Source organism: Centrocercus urophasianus, unplaced genomic scaffold, assembly GCF_019232065.1.
Source record: "Centrocercus urophasianus isolate 14NV4802_14NV808 unplaced genomic scaffold, USGS_Curo_1.0 seq_12, whole genome shotgun sequence".
In the NCBI taxonomy this organism is placed as follows: Eukaryota; Metazoa; Chordata; class Aves; order Galliformes; family Phasianidae; genus Centrocercus; species Centrocercus urophasianus.
In genome coordinates this window covers 48,829,670-48,849,959 of record NW_024884364.1, presented here as the reverse complement: position 1 = coordinate 48,849,959, position 20,290 = coordinate 48,829,670, and the positions used below count along the sequence as shown (strand labels likewise).

The 20,290-nt window shown below is 40.7% G+C and overlaps 1 protein-coding gene across 6 annotated transcripts in view; it reads left to right on the top strand.

The window, feature by feature from the left end:
• The window catches only part of SHROOM2 (shroom family member 2), a 120,967-nt gene that overhangs the window by 76,500 nt on the left and 24,177 nt on the right, over positions 1-20,290 (top strand). For all 6 annotated transcript variants that reach the window (XM_042809865.1, XM_042809867.1, XM_042809868.1 and 3 more), the window contains 2 exons: positions 3,310-5,959; positions 7,967-8,070. In XM_042809865.1, the coding sequence (XP_042665799.1) occupies positions 3,310-5,959; positions 7,967-8,070 (2,754 nt within the window). The remainder of the gene's footprint in view (positions 1-3,309; positions 5,960-7,966; positions 8,071-20,290) is intronic.

The window sequence follows — 20,290 nt, the reverse complement described above, 5'->3', positions numbered from 1 at the left end:
TGATGGCTTCTGGAATTCTAACAGTCTCAGAGTGCCAGATTTGGATATTTTGAGAATCCCAGTTGCAAAGTGGGTTTCCTTGGACTTGCTAGTCTGAAAAAAAAAAGGAAAAGAAAAAAAGAAAGAAAAGGAAAGGCACCGAGGTGAATGTGTTTCACAGCATTCAGTAGCTTAAAGGAGCAGTATGTCAGGAAGAAATACAGATAGCCTGAGGAGGAGCTATTTCTAGCCAGAGGATCCAGATCCATCCTGGTGCTACTTCTGGAGATTCTTATGCTTCCTTGAGCTAAGCATCTGAGACTGATCTTCACAGCCTAAAATCTGTTCTGAATGTAATACCCTGGTTCTCTCTGTGAGTGTGAGAACTAAATGACTTGTAAATCATGGTGAGCTCAACCAAGAGGAGAGGTGCCTGTTCTTTTCCAAGCAGGATATATCTGGATTTGATCAGGGGCAGCTGATCCAAACAACCCTATGGAAATTGTCATTGCTACCTGGGTAGATGCTAGATTAAGGCACGGGTTTGGTTGTTTCTTTTTTGGCCCACTCACTGAACTCAGGTCTTTGATAAGGTGCGTGAAGCTAAAGAAGGAAAGAGCAAAAGAGGCTTGTGTAAATAGGAGAGGGCATAGATCTGGAGCCCTCATGTCTACATCCACCATTCTGTGTGTATTTTCTATCATGTGACTTTTGTGCAAACACTGTAAATGGTCCTGGGAGTGCTGGGCTGAGTATGGGAGCTTCAAACATTTCAATGGCAGGGCAAGTGACTCAGATCTCGTAAGCCTTTGGTGCCTTAATTTCCCACTAACAAATGCCATCACAAAGTGGATGCAGACCTTTTTTCTAGCCCACCTTAGACTATGGCTGACAGCATTTTTCTGTCTTAAGTTGGTAAGAGTTTAGACCCCACATTTTCTTCCCTTAGGACATGCTATTAAAGAGGAACATATAACTATTTTTTTTCGTTCTGCCCAGAAGTAGCTGAAACTAGTTATGTCCATTACTTGGTTATGGCCTTAAAAATGTGAGTATAAAGTTAGTGAGCTTTGAGAATGCTGCTTAAACTGAGATTTTGAGGAAAATTAGGGTCATGTACAGCTGATCTGTAAGTCCATGTGGCCTGAATGTGGCCTGATTCACTGAAATGATATCATTTCTGGGAGGACCAGAAGTGGAAACTCATCCTTAGGTTTGAGATGGGCTTGTTGGCCAAAGAGGGAAAAAAAAAAAAAAGTATAGATTATTCTTGGCATTTGTTTCCCAATCTTCAATAGGTAGTTTTGTGAATCCTCTGGAAAAAAATAAAAAGTTGAGAGGAGGACACTGAGGAGAGAGAGGAGTCTGAAATGCCACTAGAAATGGCTTTTGGACTGCCTTCTATGCCACAGTGTGGGAGGATTAGCCCTCAGCTAAGGACCGCGGAAGGCTTTGCAATAATGCATCATTAGAAACTCTGCTGATCTTTCTGTGAAGTTTTTATTGCGTTTATTAGGTTTCTATTAAGTGTTTTCTAACAAACCTCTGAGCTCTTACACTGATTGTCTCTGCTTCACATTTGATACCAGCAGATCTGTAAACTGGAAATAGAGGCAGAAGTGTCATCTTTATGTCAGTCAATGCCATGTGTAGTCTTAGTGCTGAAAAGGGGGAAGAAAACTGCAATTCAAAACCATAGCAATTCATACCTATATCTAGATTAAATTCTTCATTAACAACAGAGATCGTAATGACTGAGACACTTTTTGCATGAGCTACAGCATCTGCTTAAGAGATAAATTAAGGCCTTATTAAGTATCTAGTGAAATGCTTTGAAATGCTGAAAATGAAAGAATGAAAGAAATAAAAACACTGGATGAGGTCACTGCTGGGTCATCTTGTCAAAAACTTACTTTTAGGAAATAAATGCTAAGTATGCCTCCCCTTACTTCCTGTAAGTTGTTTTTGATCATGTTGTATAAAAAAAAATTTGAATCTATCATAATGTAAAAAACCCTGTAATTCCTATGTTAAAACTGAATCCCAAAGAACTGTTTAGTTGTCTTTTTGCAGTATTTTTGACAAAGAAAAAAAGAGCTGTATCACTCTTTGTACTGATTTTATGTGGACTAATCTTATTTCAGTATTAGTGTTCACAAACTTCTTTACAGCACAAGATGGAATAGATGCCTCCTTTAGTGTGCAAGATTTGATAGATGCCTGATATAATTATAGCTGCAGGGAACTAGAACAGTTTTGGGATTTCTACCAAGGGGCTTTGCATGCAAAGACAGGAATTTGAATTGATATATAAGAGCGGGTAGTGAAGTTCAGACAGGAAGATGTGAGAGTAATTGGAAAGACAGTCATCTCAGCATCAGTGTGTTGGATTGACAGGAAATGGGTGCTATGAAAAATAATAATGAAAAGAAGTTGAAAGAAACAAAGCGAAGCTGATTGTGGTGAGGAAGAGAACATAAGCAGCAAGGCTTTGAAATAGTACCTAGGCAAATGTGACAGAGAAGGTGCAATGTCAAAGGTGGCACTTCTGTACAAGCAGGAGTGACAGAGAGGTGATGGTAAGGATTTTTGAAGAAAGATCATAAGTTTAGTTTTGTCCGAGCAGAAAGTAAATTGCTTGAGATTCCTGACAATGGTGTGTAACTGGATGGAATTGAATGACTTTTTTGTAAAAACATCAAACTGAGAGTGGTTTGAAAGCATGTTGGCAAGGTTCATGTGGAGACTCCGAACTGAAATGGTGGAATTTGAGGCAAGTGTTTTTAGTAAACCTTCATTTTGAAATGAAAATACTGTATGAATGGGTCGGTTTGGATAATCAAGACAAAGGATTAACTTTGTGTTTTGAGTGAGTTTATTGGAGGTGAGCAGGGAAGTGCACAAGGTTAGTAGTTGGAAGTATCAAGGTGCTTGGAAAATAAACTGCAAAATAAGTTGATGTTTGTCCTGAGAAAAAGAGAGCTAGTGGAGATGAAACTGAAATTGTCCAAAAGTTAGCAAAATCATCAGTTTGCATAGGGAAAAGGAGATCTTCGAAGGAGGTAAATATTACTTAGTGGTATAGGTAGAAAGGAGCCATCAGTTAGTTTTTGAGGTTTCAAGTTCTGGATTGGTGGCAGAGTGCAAAATTAAAGCCCCGATTTTGCGTCTGTACTCTCAGTTTTATTAGATTGTTTAAAGTAACTTCTATACAGATGGATTTCACCAGTATTAATAAAATTAGTGATCAAATATTTGTAATTGCATCATGGCATTTTTTTGACTGTTGTATTTATACTGGGGCTTTTTTTTGTTTGTTTCCTAATACAGCTGTTCTTCTCATGACCTGTCAAACTCCTGGGATCAGTCAAGTCTCCATCGTGCGTCTGACCAGTTCAGCTCTTTGGGCAGTATGGACAGCTGGGATCAAACTCCACAAGTAGCCCAATACGGAAGGCTTTCTTCTGCAAGGTCTAATAGTAGCATTGACCATCTGGGGAGCCAAAATAAGAGGGATTCTGCCTACGGATCTTTTTCCACAAGTTCTAGCACCCCTGACCACACTCTGTCCAATTCAGACACTTCTTCAACAGAGAATATGCTGTATAAAGTAGGCCATTGGGAGACATCTAAACATGGAAATAAGTCTGGACAGCTTTTGAACGATTACAGTGGGACAGAGGATAAATCTGGATATTTGCCAGCTCCCATCCAGTACGAGAATAACAGAAGTCCCAGAATAGAGGAACACCCTGATGTCAAGCTCGCTGGCTCTGGAAGATCCAGCTTTGGGCCCGTCTGGTATGTTCCAGATAAAAGGAAATCTTCCTCTCCTCCCCCACCACCTCCGCCTCTCCGTAGCGACAGCTTTGCTGCTACCAAAGGCCATGAGAAGGCCCAGGGCCCTGCATACTCAGAGAGTGCCAGCACACAGCACTTTACAGCCCTGAACCGATCTCAGACGAGGAATGACTGGAACTCAGAAAGTGTGGAACAGCAACGGCGGCCTTCCAGAGCATGTGACAGGAAGGTCAGTGGCTCAAACTATAAATCAGATCTCAGTTCAGAGCATGCTTTTTCTGCAGTTGGTGAAAGGTACAATAGTAATGCAGGAACTGTGAGCAAGCTGCAGTCATCCTTGTCCAGCACTGATGTTCGTTTTGCACAGCCTGCTTACAATTACCACCACCAGCACCAGTACAGTGATGAGAGCACTTTTTTCCATAACACAAGAACGTTAGCTGCGCCTAAAGATCAGCAACCTTTTCTCTCCTATGGTGGTATTCAAGAGTTGCCTAGTGGTCATTTTCATGGATACAATCTAACCCACACCAGGCTGCTCAGCGCTTGCTCTTCTTCGAACAGTGCTGCTGAACAGAAAGCAGACAACACTGGACAGAGTCGCTATTATTGCGTGACAGCGAAACAGCCTGCTCAGGGAAGTTCAAAGCCACTGCAGCTCAAGGATGACAACTGGAAACCTGCAGCAGGGGCTGACGTTTCTCTTGGACCTTATGAAAATCCTGCAGTTGTCACAAAGGTCCAAAAACCAAAATGCTATCTACCTCAACAGTCTGTTGAATCTTCTATGGAAGGGTGTGAAAACAGTAGTCATTACACAGTGGACAGAGAGGGGGATATTAGGTTTGCTATAGTAGAAGAGATGATAAAAACGAATCATGCTGAAAAGTCTGGGCAGAAGAAAAGCTTTGAGGGCAGCTTTGAGGAAAGTGAGACGAGGTACTGTCAACAGGACTATGGAAAGGGCTGTGCCCTTACTGCTGAAAACAGGCCTACTCAGAAAGAGTTCAGGTGGGGAAAAGATGAGAGTAGCAAGATCTCTCCTCAGAGGACCCCAATGTTGCATTCTTTGGCTCAGGAAGGCAAAAAACACTCTGATGGCAGCCCAGAAGCTGTAACAGAGCGTCAGCCCCCATTTGACAATCACCTGTCTAAACAGGCACGAAGGAGCGACCGTTTTGCAACAACCCTGAGAAATGAGATCCAAATGAGAAGGGCAAAGCTACAGAAAAGTAGAAGCACAGCTACTTTAATAGGGTCATCTGAAACGGAGGAGTGCAGCGAGAACGGGAAGCCAGATGCAGCAGAAAATGTGAACGCCTCCCCAGATACGAACTTTACTAGCACCTACAAAGATCACCTGAAGGAAGCACAGGCCAGAGTTCTGCGGGCAACTTCCTTCAAACGGCGGGACTTGGAGCCCAGCCCTGCTGAATATCCCCCCAGGTCACCAGAACGGAAAGCTGGTAGTTACAACTCTTCTTTATTGGCTTTGGTTTCTGAAGATATGTCTGGATTCCTTGAGGCTACACAAGCTAAACCGAATCCTACAGGGAGTGGCACTCATCACGTTTCTCGCATTGGAGCCAGGAAGAGGTTCACAACAGAACAAAAACTGAAGTCTTACTCTGAACCGGAGAAGATGAATGAAGTGGGGATGTCAGAGGAAGAGTGTCGTGCCCACTGCCATCCAGAAACATCTGAAGAAGGCTTGGGCTCATTTGCAGACAGGTGGAAATTTTTTGAAGAAACAAGTAAGCCTGCATGTAGAAAGCCCGCACAGAAACCAACTCCCCACAGCCTGACTGAGGGACTGCCTGAGAGGGCGGACAGGAAAGCGTACGGCGGGCAGGAGGGAGACGAGTCTTGGCATGAGAGAAGAGGACAGGCAGCTTCTGTTGGACTTGAAACTGCACATGCTCCAAAAGGTAGCGTCCACCACAGCAGCAGCAGTAAGGGTGCCGATAGGACTGTGAAATCTCAACAGCCACAGCGTCTGGGAACCTTTGCAGAGTATCAGGCATCATGGAAAGAGCAGCGGAAGCCCATCGAGGCAAGGAGTTCAGGAAGGTACCATTCAGCAGATAACATCCTTGATGTCAGCCACGAACAGCATGAGAAACCCCAGTATATCCACGAGAGATCTAGATCATCCCCTTCAACAGATTTCTACAAACAGGTACGAGCACCTTTTGTGTGTATTATCTTTTCATTGCCTATGAGAGGCACAGGGAGGTGAGGGGGAGGGAGAGCAAGATAGTTTTTGTGAAAATTTTCAGTTTAGGATTGCATGTGATGTGATGTTAGCCTTTCCTTTGTAATGGAATAAATGTTACGTGTAGCTCTAGTGAGATCAGAGACTGTGTTGCACAGGCAATGAGTGTAGCAAAGAACAATTGGATAAAATAATTTCTTGTATATTGTATATACTGGAAGAAAAAAACTGGCTGATTTGATAATGTCCTCTATTTTAGTGCTTGTGGTGGCAGTGGTGATGAGGAGATGGTTGGACTAGATGATCTTGTAGGTCATTTCTAACCTTGTGATTCTGTGATTCTATGGTTTTACAGTAGAGATGTAAGAGGATCAAAGCAGTCTTGCACTTGGAGCACTTAATTTTTGTGGCTGCTTCCCCCCTTTCCCATTTTCATTCTTAAAGCAGCTCTCTGAAACTACAAGCTAAAATATTCCAAGGAGAAATAATATCTATATTTTTTCCACTTTTATTGATGGTCTGATCATTTTCTATGCATTTTCTCTATTCTTCTAAACTTGCTTTGTGGAGAAACTACATAGAACAGAGTTTCAGCCTGCTAAAGTTTAGAGATCTAAAAAAAAATGTATCTGCTAGTGTTAAAGCTACACTGCGGGAAAAGAAAAAAAAATGAAACTGCTCTCTGTGTTTTATTTTTTGTCAGCTTGCTTGATTTAAGAACTATAAATGTATTCCACAGAGAGATGCCAAATAGCTGTTCAACTTGCAAGTAAATATTAAGTTAATTTTTAACAGAGCAGGGCCAGGGAATGGCTGGCAGGTGGCAAGGGAAGTAAACAGAGAAACTTAGTCTCTTCAGTTCAGTGCTTAAAATATGTTGTTGAAAGCTGATACAAGATTGTCTGATATGTCTTGAGTTGAAGTGTACAACCTGGCTTGAACTTTACCTTTTGCAAGAAAAAAGGGAGGCATACTATTCTTTCCTTTTTTTTTCTTGTTGAAAACATTGCATGCATATATACATACACATAGCACATGTGTGTGCAGAATGAGGATAGCTTAGAAAATACTTTGGTTTCTAAAGTTGTGGACTCTTTTTATGCATTTTTTTCTTTAGGTTTTGCAGGAGTTATTTTTGAACTTTACAGGCAGACTTAACTATGCAGATAATTTACAAGAGTAGAGATTTCAGCCCTGGAAATACTCACCTGGAAGTTATTTTGAAAATTAAATTAACTAAATTATTTAATAATTGCCTACCCAGCAGAAAATTGTCGTGTAATCTATTCCATGTATGCATTTCTGGTTTATTAGTCAGTGCCTTTAAGTTCAGTATAGGCCTCCTGGGGCAAAATGCAGACACCTGTTTAGGCACCTGGAAAGCATGGTGATAAGTACATTGAAGATGCTTACAGCAGACTGAAGTAAATGAAGATGTTGTTTTGCATATACGATTTGGGTGATTTCAGGGCTAATGTGCAATTAAATTTCCTGTAGGTTCAGTGTTTGTAATGCAAAGCTATACTTTGGGTGTGGTTGTTTGAAGGTAGTGAGATAATACATTTCTGGAACAGCAGTGCTGTATGTTGTACTAAGAAACAGAAGTACGCACTCAGGGATTCAAAAGCCGTTGTATTGGCTGTTCTAAAATGTAAGCAAATCTTCTGTCAGTTCTTTGCTGCGTTTTTGTCTTTGCTAATTGGAAGTTGCAGAGGTTTATAAATGTTAAACCCTTCAGTAGTTCAGCAAACTAAGCTAGAAGCCCGAGTACAGGTCTGTAGTGCTGTGCAAGAGGTCACATAGCACACTGCTCCACTTAAAACCAAACAAGCTCGAGGCATGCTATGCTGTTGACTTCATGTATATTCAAACAGAGCAAAGCCACAAATAAGAGGTTCTATAATGACAGATTTTTCAGGAGTCTGTAACATGATGATTTGCTGTCTTACTTGTGCTATAAACCACTTTTAGGAAGTTCCAGTTGAAGTAAGGAGGCAAGCAGAGGATTTAAAGGAAGATGGGGAGCGTATTTTCTCTAAAATTAACAATCTGGATGAAAGGAACAACTGTGTAAGGTAAGTGTTCCTTGTTTTCTGGCTTAAAAGCATTTCTTGTGACAGCTCTTCTGATCTGATATTTTCCTAACCCAAATTGGAAGGTTGGATGTTGCTGTGATGTGTTCAGAGCTTTTACAATATCTTTTTACCTTTATTTCCCACGTCTTTCTTACGTGCGTCGTATAACTAATCTCGGAACTGATGTTTTGGGGAGACCCTAGAGTGAGCCTGAAGAAATTATCAAGTGTTGAGTACATTACAGTTTACAGTCAGGTGATTTTTATTAGTGTGCATGAAACAATTCGGATTTTTACGTTTCGTATTTATCAGTAGCAGGTTTTTTGGTGGAGGGTGGGGGGGGAAAGGAAATGCTTGAGATTTCCCAGAAGCCTTCCAGTATTGTATTTGGCAAAGACGGTGTGCTACTGGAACACAGTAGCACTGCAAATTGGACTTGACTCCTTTGTGCCTTTGCAGAATGCAGAACATGAACAGAAGCCCTCAGAAGTTGTTTTCCCATTTGACAGCTCTACTTCTCTGTTAATGCATGTTCTAATTAAACTGTGCAATTTTTGTAGACCTTCAAATGTACGTCTGTCACAGTGCACAGCAGAGTTATAATCCTGGAGATCTCATGTGTGGCACTGCCCTTGTTCTGGCTGGCAGTGTGCTGGAGCTGTTGTAATGTAACCAGTGATTTCTGATTGCTGATACTGCAGCTGCCCAGAGGATGTGCGACAGCACGAGTGGGATTGTGCACATACTGCAGTCACCAGGTTTTATATCATCTTTTGTAACAAGAAACGTGTATTGGAAAAATTACTGCTTTCCTTAATTCTGTAAGTGATACGACTTTCTCAAGGGGAGAGAAAATTCTGAACTGCAGCAAACGCTTCGACTCTAAGGCATGGCCTTAAAAGCTTGTAAAAAAAACAGTATTTGTGTTTTTTTGTAAAGCTTTTGCATGCACATTGCCGTCTGAAGAGCCCATCTGCTATTTTTCTAATTCTTTGTAGCCTTTGTACTTAGTGTAGTGATTTGTTAATGAGGAGCACGTGAGGGTGTGAGCGCATGCGTGTGTGGAGGGAGCTGGGGAAGGAGGAAGGGTGAGGGGGAGAAGCAGCACAATGAGCCTAGAGCAGGCAGCATCTCTGTGCAAGTGAAACGGCTCCATCCAGCATTGCTGAACCAGTCACAAAAGCATGTGCATAATACACCTACGCCAGCATTTCAACAGTGTTTGTGCAGCACAATTCTTGCTTTATAGTCATGGAATCTATGAATATCACATGACTGGGCACCAGCTGCAGTAACTTGTGTTTTGTGAGCCAAAGCCTATTTTGACATGCGATTTCAGTTGACCATTTCAGTGCCTTATGGGGGGTTTTATAAAATGGTCTCTGACACAGTCTGTCCCTCATTGCTTGTGCTATGCAGAGGGCTCCGAGCCTTCTGTGTTTGAAACTAACATGAAAATGAAATCTCTCAATTAGACATTTAATTCCTATATTGTAACCTGGCACTGAATGATGATGTATGGCTATACTAGGGAAGAATATGTGTTTCTGTGCCTTTTCTTTTTTTCTTTTTCTTTTTTTCTGTGATAGAATCATAGGATGGCTTAAGTTGGAAGGGACCTTAAAAATCATCAAGCTCCAGCTCCTTGCCATGGGCAGGGCTGCCAATCACTATAATAGGCCTGGTAGAAAGGAAACAGATTAATTGTGAATGAATGAATTTTGTGATTATTTTTTGGTGTGTGATATTTCTTTTTGGTGATGCTCTAAAAACATTTAGTTCCCTACATTTAAAAGCTAGAAATCTGCAGACAGCTAGCAAATTGACCCAATCTGTGATACATTCTTGAACATGAATATTAACCAAACTAAAGATCTTCCTAATGGGTGTATTTAATACTTCTCTTGAATATTTTAGTTTGGATTATACTGCTAATGTTCCCAATCCTATTCCAATATTTTGTGCTACTGAGGCCAGTGTACTACAGTTGTCTTTGTATTTCCAGAGACAGCGTGACTGTGCTGGACACTGGAGCAGCCCTTCAGTGTTTGTGTTACATGCACAGAGACCTAAGCTGAGAAACAGATTTGGAATTCATGGATGCATTCTGTGGGTTAGAGACTTATCCAGCACTGTGTGATGCCTCTGGCCTTCCTCCCCCGCAGGGCATTGGCAAAAAAAAATGGATAATTTGATTTTTAAACGAACTCTGAAAGTATGCCATTGCAGCATTCCTGCTTATTTTCCAGAGAAATACAAGGCATTTTCATACATTAAATCTAGAATTAAAAAAGGCTGGAGTTTTGTAACATCTAATGGTTAAAGTGAAGATTAAGAAAAAAATAAAAATTGCTTTGTAAGCTTTTTTTTTCTCCTGGATTTTTTGCTGCTGGTTCATTTTGCTACAGTGTTTTTCTAGTTTTCTTTTTCTTTCTTTTTTCCTTTTTTTTTTTTTTTTTTCTTTTTTTTTTAATGATTTTAAAAGTGATTTGTGAGTTCCTTTCATGTCTGGGCTGTATTTTTCCCCTCTGAGATTACTGAGCGCTTCCGATGAAGTCAAATTTTTTCATCTCCCTTTTTGGAAATGCTACAGCGTAATCTAATGAATTACAGTATTTAATAGCTTGTAGTATTATTTTTATAGGAACTGCCAGCAGTGGTCCATAGCAGCCATTGTTATCTCTCAGGCTAGAGCCAAATCACTTTTGTTATAAACTTACAGGTGTGCAGTCAGTCAGCTGATGTGAGCTGAACATTTTTATACTATAGCTTGATGCAATTTTAAGTATGTACTTAACTTGAGGACTGCTTTAAAAGTAGAGCGTGATTCTGCTGGTTTGTAAAAGAAAATGGATGCTTTTATATTTTTAATGATGCTACTGTAGTCTCTTGCAAACCAGTTATCAAAGTTTAGCTTCTTACTCATAAAGACTGTCCTCCTTCTTTAAGCAGATCTCACTCTGTCGAATGACATAAGCTGCTTATACAACAGACTTCCCTGTAAGTCTCCAGAATTTCTAAACCAGCATAGTCCTTCAAAAGGTTAGGGATAGAAATGTGTAATCTGGCCTGTAGTCTGTGGCTTCCTGCAGAATGACATGGCAGCCATAAATGTCAGTCTGCATCAAAAGAGCAGTACTTAAAATTCTTAAGATTCTCACCTAGTAGAGATATCCAAGCCGTTATATTTACTTTCTAAAAACATTTGACTTGTATTCCTCTATTATTGTTTCCAGAACGTCTGTAAAAATTAAATAATTTCAGAAACTGAGAGAGGATTTCTGAGATTACAGTTCAGAGTCTTTCAACACTGACAAGTAAAGGAATACGTACATGTCAAGTACAGGACCAAAGCATGACTCAACTCTAATTAAACACTGTAAGAAGCTTCTTTTTGACTTTGCATGCCTTAGTAGTTGTTCCTATCTGAACTCTTCAAGACAGAGGAACAGCCTCTACCATATAAAACCAGAATGAAAGTCATTTCTTGATGCCTAAGTGGACTAAATGCCCAAGTTTAGTATTCTAAAAAAAGCAAGAATAAAGAAATAAAGAATAAAGTTTAATATTCTAAAAAAGCATGAAGAAGACACCATTAAGAAACAAAAGCTGACAGAGAGGTTCCCAAGTTCAGTACCTGGTGCTTCATAAGGAATCTGATTTTTCAGGAGCCTGCAACGTATTGGGCAGTGCAAAAGAAAATTAGATGACTCTGAAAGTAATGCCTCCTATTTCTTACGAGGGAAACAATATGAAGAGCAGTCTAACACTGTTTGATAGAGCACATTCTGAGCTACAAAACACTGATTTTCAACATTGTCATCACCGTTATCTGATATGAGTGGATGAGCTGACTCTTCATTTTGTGGTGTGACAGCTGTGCATGACTACTGAGAACATGATTTCTCTTTCATGTTGCTGTCACCACTGCGGAAATGCACCATTCACCCCTCACTGTACTTACATCCACTCCATAAATGTTCAGCAATTGTCAAAGAATATTAATGGATGCCGTTTTTTCTACATGGAAGAATTCAGTGGCACATCTTTGCTTCCTACGTGTTTCCTTTTCAGATGCTATTTTGTCAGACTGCCCCTCTACTACTGTCTGTCACACAGCAACAACATGTAACAGAATATTGATGGGAAGGTTCAGCCTCTCCTGCCGTACCACCAACATCCACCTCTGACTTTGTACACCAGTATAATAAAATGGGAGGCATTACTTTCAAAGCAGCCCTTGCACTATGCCCTTGTATCCTTGAAGGATCTTCAGTGTGCAGGAATGTGAATAATCTCATGTCTTGACTCAAGTGAGATGGAAAAGGATTTACAAAGGGATGATACTTCACTTACATGTGTGTATATAAATGTGAAGCACATGCTTATGCTTCATACGCTTATAGAACATACCTGTGTGTTGTGATAATTTTCACTGAGCTTGTTCTTTATCCGTTATGGGGGGCGGGACCACATAGCAGTAAGGGCTGGTTAGCAGACAAAAAATCGATGTGACACATTTGGACATGTAATTTCATGTTTACAGTGGAAAAACAATGTAAATTGGACATGGGAAAATAAATTAGACACTGGAAATATTCTTAGAAACTACCCCTTTTTTTTATAGCTCCACTAATTTTAAGTTTTAGGTTATTTTTTTTTACCGCCCTGTCAAACAAAAAGTATCAATATACAATAGTGATATCTACTTAACTGAACTTTAGTTATTGAAATGCAAGAAGGCTTAAAGGGAATTTCCTTTTTATATATAGCAAAAGGACCATTTGCTTAAATAGTTAAGCAGAACTCTGCTGCAGGCATTCTGTAGAATAAAGAAGACAAATTTAAAATCTTTTTACTGCCTATGCATTGCTAGAATCAATTGGAATGAATATTGCGAGGTGAATGAATCTCAGTCATTGGAGGGCTTATCAGACATCACCAGAGATGTAAAAGCAAAATATTTTCACCCTCCTACCTTTTCCTCTCAAGGAAAAAAAATGTGTCATATTGGATAAATGGTTCCTCAGACATCAGTGAAAAATGACAATGGTAAACATTTCCTGCATGGAATAACGAGTCTCAATATTTTGTGGTGCAGAAGATCAAAGTTCTCTGCCTTATGTGTTACCTACAGCTGCTGATATTTTTCACATGAGCTCTTCTGAAGAAAGTAACTATTCTTTAATGGTTTGCTGAGTATGGGATTACCTAGCATGTAGTAATTAATAGGAAAAAAGAATACACAGTTACATTCTGATCTAATGTGCAGTGTAATAACAATTTTATGTAATCATTTCATTCAAGAGCATGTGAAGTGTCTTCTTTTTAAAATCAGTTTTAAGTACAATGGGGATTTCGATAAAGGCTTAAGTGATCTTTTTTGACAGAAATTGGTTTGAATTAAAATGAGAAGACATGCTTTTCATACAACCCAAACTGATTGAGGTAATGCTTCAGGGATCTGAATCCCTGACTTTAAAGAAGTAAGATAAATAAATAAATATGTAGCTTTCTCCTGCTCACAGGTTGTGTGCAGCTTTGTCTCATCATTTGGAGGAAGTGAAGGAGAGCCAAGATGCTTATCCTCTTCACAGGCTCTTAGCTGCTAACAAGACTAAGAATATGAGCTGCTGAAGACCTGTCTGTTTACGCTAGCTTTTCTTTAAGATATGGATAGGTAATGCATAGGTAATGGCCTTTTTGCCACCGATCTCATGGTATGTGTGATATGGTCTAATGAATGATTCAGTACTGTCTCGAGCTGTTTGAAAGTATGTATTTTCCTCATCTGAAAAAAAAGTTCTGTAGTTCACATGTGTAGAGACTACAAAGGAGTGAGCAACCACCACGGTGTATTCATGTATTAGATGTTTCCAGCCATCTTTTGTTTTCCTGAGTTATCTATAAATACTGATAATTGTTACAGGTTTCATTGCCGTGAACCACTATGCCTTCCAATATACTGATGAATTTGCCTGATTAATAATAGCTAAATAACTATTACACTTTAAGACACTGTAATGTAGAAGTACTAGTGTATGAGAGAAGTTGATGGAAGTTCATTCTTAAATGTCATGCTAGGACAGGCCAAACATTTGCCCATTCCAATTTCCTTTGTCTGACTGAACAGTAGTAGCAGATGCTCAGATAAAATAAAAACAAGGCTGACATGGAACTATGCTTCTGGGGATCTTTGCCCAGCCTCTGGTAACCGACATCTAAGAGATGCAGTCCTAAGTATTTGTGGTTAACAGCACTTGATAAGTTTGTCTTTCAGAAAAGTGTCTTACTGGTTTTGGACCCACATTGACTTTTGACGTACATGAGTAGCTTTTTGTAATGATGTGAGGAAAAGCATCTCTTTTTGAAAGAGGGAGTGGGTATGTCTCCTCTGTGAGAGCTAATGTTCCCCTCTTGTATATCTACAGCCTTTTATGTTCCTTTTGAAACTTCAGAACTGCAACAACTTTGGTGCACTATAAATTCATAAGGTAACAACCCCAGGTGATACTACAGGCTTGGGGCAGAGTGGCTGGAAGACTGTGTAGAGGAAATGGACCTGGGACTTTTCGTTGACACTCAGCTGAACAAGCACCAGCAGTGTGCCCAGGTGGCCAAGAAGGCCAATGGCATCCTGACTTGAATCAGAAATAGTGTTGCCAGCAGGAGCAGGGAAATGATCATCCCTCTGTACTCAGCCATGATGAGGCCTCACCTGTAGTACCGTGTTCAGTTTTGGGCCCCTCACTACAAGAAAGACATTGAGACCTTGGAGCATGTCCAGAGAAAGGCAATGAAGCTGTGAGGGATCTGGAGCACAAGTATGGGCTGAGGGAAGTGGAGTTATTTAGTCTGTAAAGAAGGAGGCTCAGAGAAGACCTTTATCACTCTCTACAATTACCTGAAGGGAGGTTGTGGTGAGGTGGTGGTTGACCTCTTCTCCCATGTAATTCGTGATAGGACGAGAGAGAATGGCCTCAAGTTGCGCCAGGTGAGATTCAGGTTGGATGTTAGGAAATACTTCTCTGAAGGAGTGATCCAGCACTGGCATGGGCTGCCTGGGGTGGAGTCACAAACACTGGAGGTGGTTTAGTGCAGAAATATTGGTGAGAGATGGACAGTTGGACTGGATGATCTTAGAACTCTTTCCATCCTTGATGATTCTATGATTCTGTGATGTTTCATTGTCACGGATGATAAGCTGAGTGGTGTGGCCGAATTGTTAGAGGGAAGGGATGCCATCCAGAGGGACCTTGGCAAGCTTAGGAAATGGGTCCTGCATGAAGTTCAGCAATGCAGTGTTGCACACCAAAGTCCTGGGGGTTACTTTCCATGTATTAAATCTGAATTTAATCTATTGTTTTATAGCCCATTCACTCAGCTATAGGAATTTCTGTTAGCAACACCTCTAGCCTTCTTTTTCATTTATGTTGTAAATCAGATAGATACTGAAATCTTTGCCGTTCATCGTGTCCCATGGCAGTTAAATTTTTAGGAGCCTCTGGTGATGAGAGTCTTCTAGAAATCTGAATAGTCTGTCTTGCAGATTGCTATTGTCCATGGCTATAGGAAACCTTTCTATGAAGAGTAACACGTGAGGCATAGCTTTTCTGCACAGTCCCAGGTGAATAGCAATCATTTTAACATACTAGTTAGTACATCTGCTGAGTCTCTTAATACAATTTCTACTTCTTTGGTTAACTTAGGCATTAAGTTTACAGATCTGAAATTCTCCAGGTGCATAATGAATATTTTTTTTTACTATTGTTCTCTTCCTTTTGTTCTTCTTACCACTTTCATGTCTTCCTTCACAAACATCGCTTTGCTCAAACAGCTGTTAAAGTATTGTGTGGATGGATAGTTTCTACATCACAGATACTGTTTTAGCAATTGCCTCTGTGAGTCTAAGATAATTATTGTCTAGACCTGGCAACTCATGACTGCCCACTTAATTGTGGACAGCTGAAAATAATATAAGATCTGTTCTTTGCTCAAGCAGATGTGAAGGGAGTCATGTATTTTATCCTATGGGTTTATTTTCTTAGTACTCTTACTACTACTCATGTACTTTTTTTTTTTAATTTTTAATTCTAGAACCTTTAAGAAATTACAATGCAATCTCTTGTTTTGCTAGAGCAGTTCTGATTTTTCATTATTTGGATGGGTCTTCATTTCTCTAGTGGATGCTATTTTAATTATTTTTTAATTCAACTTTTCAGGAAGAGGGAAAAAGGTCTGCTTCTTTGGTAGGTATTGTGCATTTTCTCTGAGTTTCATGCATTGTATCTTCAGTCACATGTTCTATTAGCATTACACCATCTGGTTTGTTCCTTTTAAAAATATTCTTCACTGTTATGTAGATGCCCTTTTCAAAACTAAATACCACAGTGTGGATTCTTACTCTTTCAAGAATGATTAATTTAAATACATATGGCCTTTGGCACAGGTTAGCTCTTCAGTGGCAAAGTTCTGAACCAGGTTCCTTGCAAGTCAGGAGTTGAATACTGGACTATCCCATTGTAGTAGTCTGTGCCTTCCATCTGTTGTCCATTTTAAAACTTTCAGGACTTCCTGAGTCCAGAGATCTGCGGTTCTTCAAGAGTAGCCCAAATGCATTATTTTGTGATCTAGGATTGGTTATGGCTGAATGAGAGTGCTAAGGAAGATGCTTTCTGTCACTGTTATTTCTTAGTTTCAGTATTTACTCTCCCTATCTCTCTTGCAAGATGCATCCATCCTTTCTTTTCATCTTACATGATGGGTTAATCTTGCAATCGTGACAGCTTTCCATCCTAACAGACTACTTTCATTGCCTTCCGTTAACTCTCCTGGTAGTGTTCAGCCCAGAGATGGTCAGATGCATGTTTTAGTGTACTAGGACACCAGCCTGTGAGTCTGCATCCACAAGTCTATGGGTCCTGATGAGATGCATGCCAGAGTCCTGGTGGAATTAGCTGATGTAGTCACCAAGCCACTCTTAATGATATTTGAAAACTCATGGCAATCAGGTGAAGTCCCTGGTAAAAAGTCCCCGGAAAGAAAGGCCACCTCACACCCATTTTTAAGAAGGGTAAAACAGATGACCTCAGGAACTGCCAACCTGTCAGTCTGACCTCTGTGCTGGGAAATATCATGGAGCACATCCTACTGCAAGCTATGCTAAGGCACAAAGAAGACAGGGAGGTGGTACAGGAGAACCAGCATGGCTTCACCAAGAGCAAATCCTGCTTGATCATGTGGCCTTTTGTGATGGTGTCACTGCATTGATGGACAAGGGAAGAGCCACTGATGTCATCTATCTGCACTTCAGTAAAGCTTTTGACATGGTACCCCGCAACATCCTTCTCTCCAAATATGGAAAATATGGACTTCATAGGTAGACTGTTCAATGGACAAAGAACTGGCTGCAGCATCGAGTCCAGAGAGTGGTGGCCAATAGCTCCATGTCTGGATGGAGACTGGTGACAAGTGGTATCCCCCAGGGGTCGGTGCTGAGACCAATGCTCTTTAATATCTTCATCAGTAACATCAACAGTAGGGTCAAGTGCATCCTCAAAAAGTTTACAGATGGCACCAAGCTGTTCCATACAGTCGACACACCAGATGGAAGGGATGCCATCCTGAGGGACCTAGACAGGCTTGAGCAGTGGGCCCAGGAGAACCTCACGAGCTTCAACAAACCCCAGTGCAAGGTCTTGCACTTGGGTTGAGGCAACCCTCACTACCAATACAAGCTTGAAGATTAGAGGATTGAGTGCAGCGCTGTACCTGGGGGTACAGACGGATGGGAAGCTAGACATGAGCTAGTAATGTGCCTTCACATTGTGGTCCGGAAAGCCAACCGTATCCTGGTCTGCATCAAATGAAGCACAGCCAGCAGATTGAGGGAGATGATCCTGCCCCTCTACACTGTGCTGGTGAGACCTCAGTTGGAGTGTTCCATCCAGAAGTGGAGTCCTAGGTACAGGAGAGATATGGACCTGTTGAAGCGTGTCCAGACAAGGGCCACAAAAATGATCTGAAGGATGGAACACCTCTCCTACGAGTATAGGCAGAGAGATGGGACTGTTCAGCCTGGAGAAGAGAAGGCTTCAAGGTGACCTGATAGTGGGCTTTTAATATCTAAAGGGGAGCTACAGGAAAGAAGGGGGCAGACTCTTCAGCAGGATCTGCTGTAACACAAGAAGGGAAAATAGTTTCAATCTTACAGAAGATTGATTTAGCTTGGATATAAGAAAAAAAGCTTTTACAGTGAGGGTGGTGGTGAGGCACTGGCACAGGCTGCCCAGAGATGTGGTTGATGCCCTGTCCATGGAGACTTCCAAGGTGAGGCTGGATCAGGCCCTGGGTGACCTGATCTAGCTGTGCATGGCCCTGTTCATTGCAGGGGAGTTGGACTAGATGATCTTTAAAGGTCCTTTTCAACTCTAAGTATTCTATGATTCCATGATTCCTCACCCCCAAAAGTGAGTGTTGACAAGTGATAAAAGCTGGAGAAGCCCAAGATGTCATCCTGGATGCACTAAAACTGAATGTGATCAAGAGAATTGTCATACGAGAAATTTTCTGGAGAGTGGTACAGAGATCATTTTATAAGATTTCATTCCTTTTGCTGTTATTCTGGTGCGGTTGTATTGCTTTTCCTGGTAAGAGGGTTAGAATGAAGACTACCCAGAAACTAAGTTCTTGTAGTATCACTTGATATCCAGGTATCTTCTAGCAGCTATTCTAATGGTATGAGTAGGGAAGGTTAGAGGTACTCTCTAGCGATTATACCTATAAAAGTATCATAAGCTGATATATTATAGATTTTATTTTTCCCTAAGTAACTTGGGGAAAAACATTTTGGAAACGGGTGATTGATTTGTTTCTTCAGTACAGCAGAACACATGGAGTGACTTTATGTCCTTGCAGTATGAGCTAGCCTGTAATATGTTTGCTCTCTCTGATAGGCCCTCAGGCAGCATGAGTTGTGATTTGCTGTCACACATGAGGCAGTTTACAACAATAAATTTCAGTAAAGCTTTGTGTAAAAATAATGTAACAGTACTACTTTCCATTTCTCTGTGTGGGACAGCAGTTACCGTCTGTTAACCAATTGCTTTGCTTTATGTAAACAGCGAAGACAAAATGAGCTTTCTTGAAGTCTTTTTTTCTGTATATTGAAATCAAATCAACAGCACTGAGAAACAAAAAAAATTAGTGGTGGGGATTAATTGTCTCTCCACATTGTGTAATAATATCAAACAACTGCGTGTGACTTTATATACAGCTTAAATCATATCTTCCTCTTCAAGTAGTTATCCTTTAAAATGACCATATAATGCATATTAAAGCCTTTTCCACAGCTTTTCTGAGTCCCTATGGTGTTCTTCCAGAAAAAAGGAACAAAACTGGAGCTTTGCTCTCATGAAGGCCGTGGTGCATCTTAAGATGGAGCGTGGGGGTGGTAATATGCACAAACATATGAGCGCCTGTACACACAGCACATGCAAAAAAGATCATGCTGGAGGGCTGTTAATGAAGACTCACTTCTAAAATTAAAGACTTGCTTATTTGAATGTTGTTCAGAGAGGAAGCTGGTAGTATGCCGATCCTTTATAATCATTTTTAATACTTCACATTTGTGGGGCTCTTATTGCTAGCACAGATCGTGATTTTCACAAATGGGATGAAAAAAACTTAAAAAATTAAAGGACTTTTAGAATCTTTTCTTTTTTTTTTTTCTTTTATAACCAAAACCAGGAGATGAGGGTGGGGAAGTGGGGGAAGGGAAAAGCTTTGAAGTCTCTGAGATCTTTTCCCTGAGGTCAGAAGTTTCTGATGATGTAACATACAATACAGACCAAGCCTTCACTTATCAAGGTTAAAGTTGACGGAGCTTGTATGAACTTGTCAATCATAGGAAGCAGGCAAAAACAAGCCAGCTGTTGTGAGGCATGGCTTTGAAAATCCTCTGTGTTACAGTAAATGAGAGGCAGAGGTTGAGACGCGCTCAGCTCTGTGAAGCTTTCGAGCTGACTGGCGCATTTGCAGGGATGCAAAGCTCCCATCTCCAGTGAATGCGGGTAAACATCTGTAATCCTGGTAAGGCTGCCTTATGTTTGCTGCTTGAGTGCTAGAGAGACAGTGGGATGCACGAGCCCTGGGGAGCTTTTCCCCTCTGTTCTGGACAGAATATCGCAGTATGGATTCATACAGTATTTCTTTTGTTCTC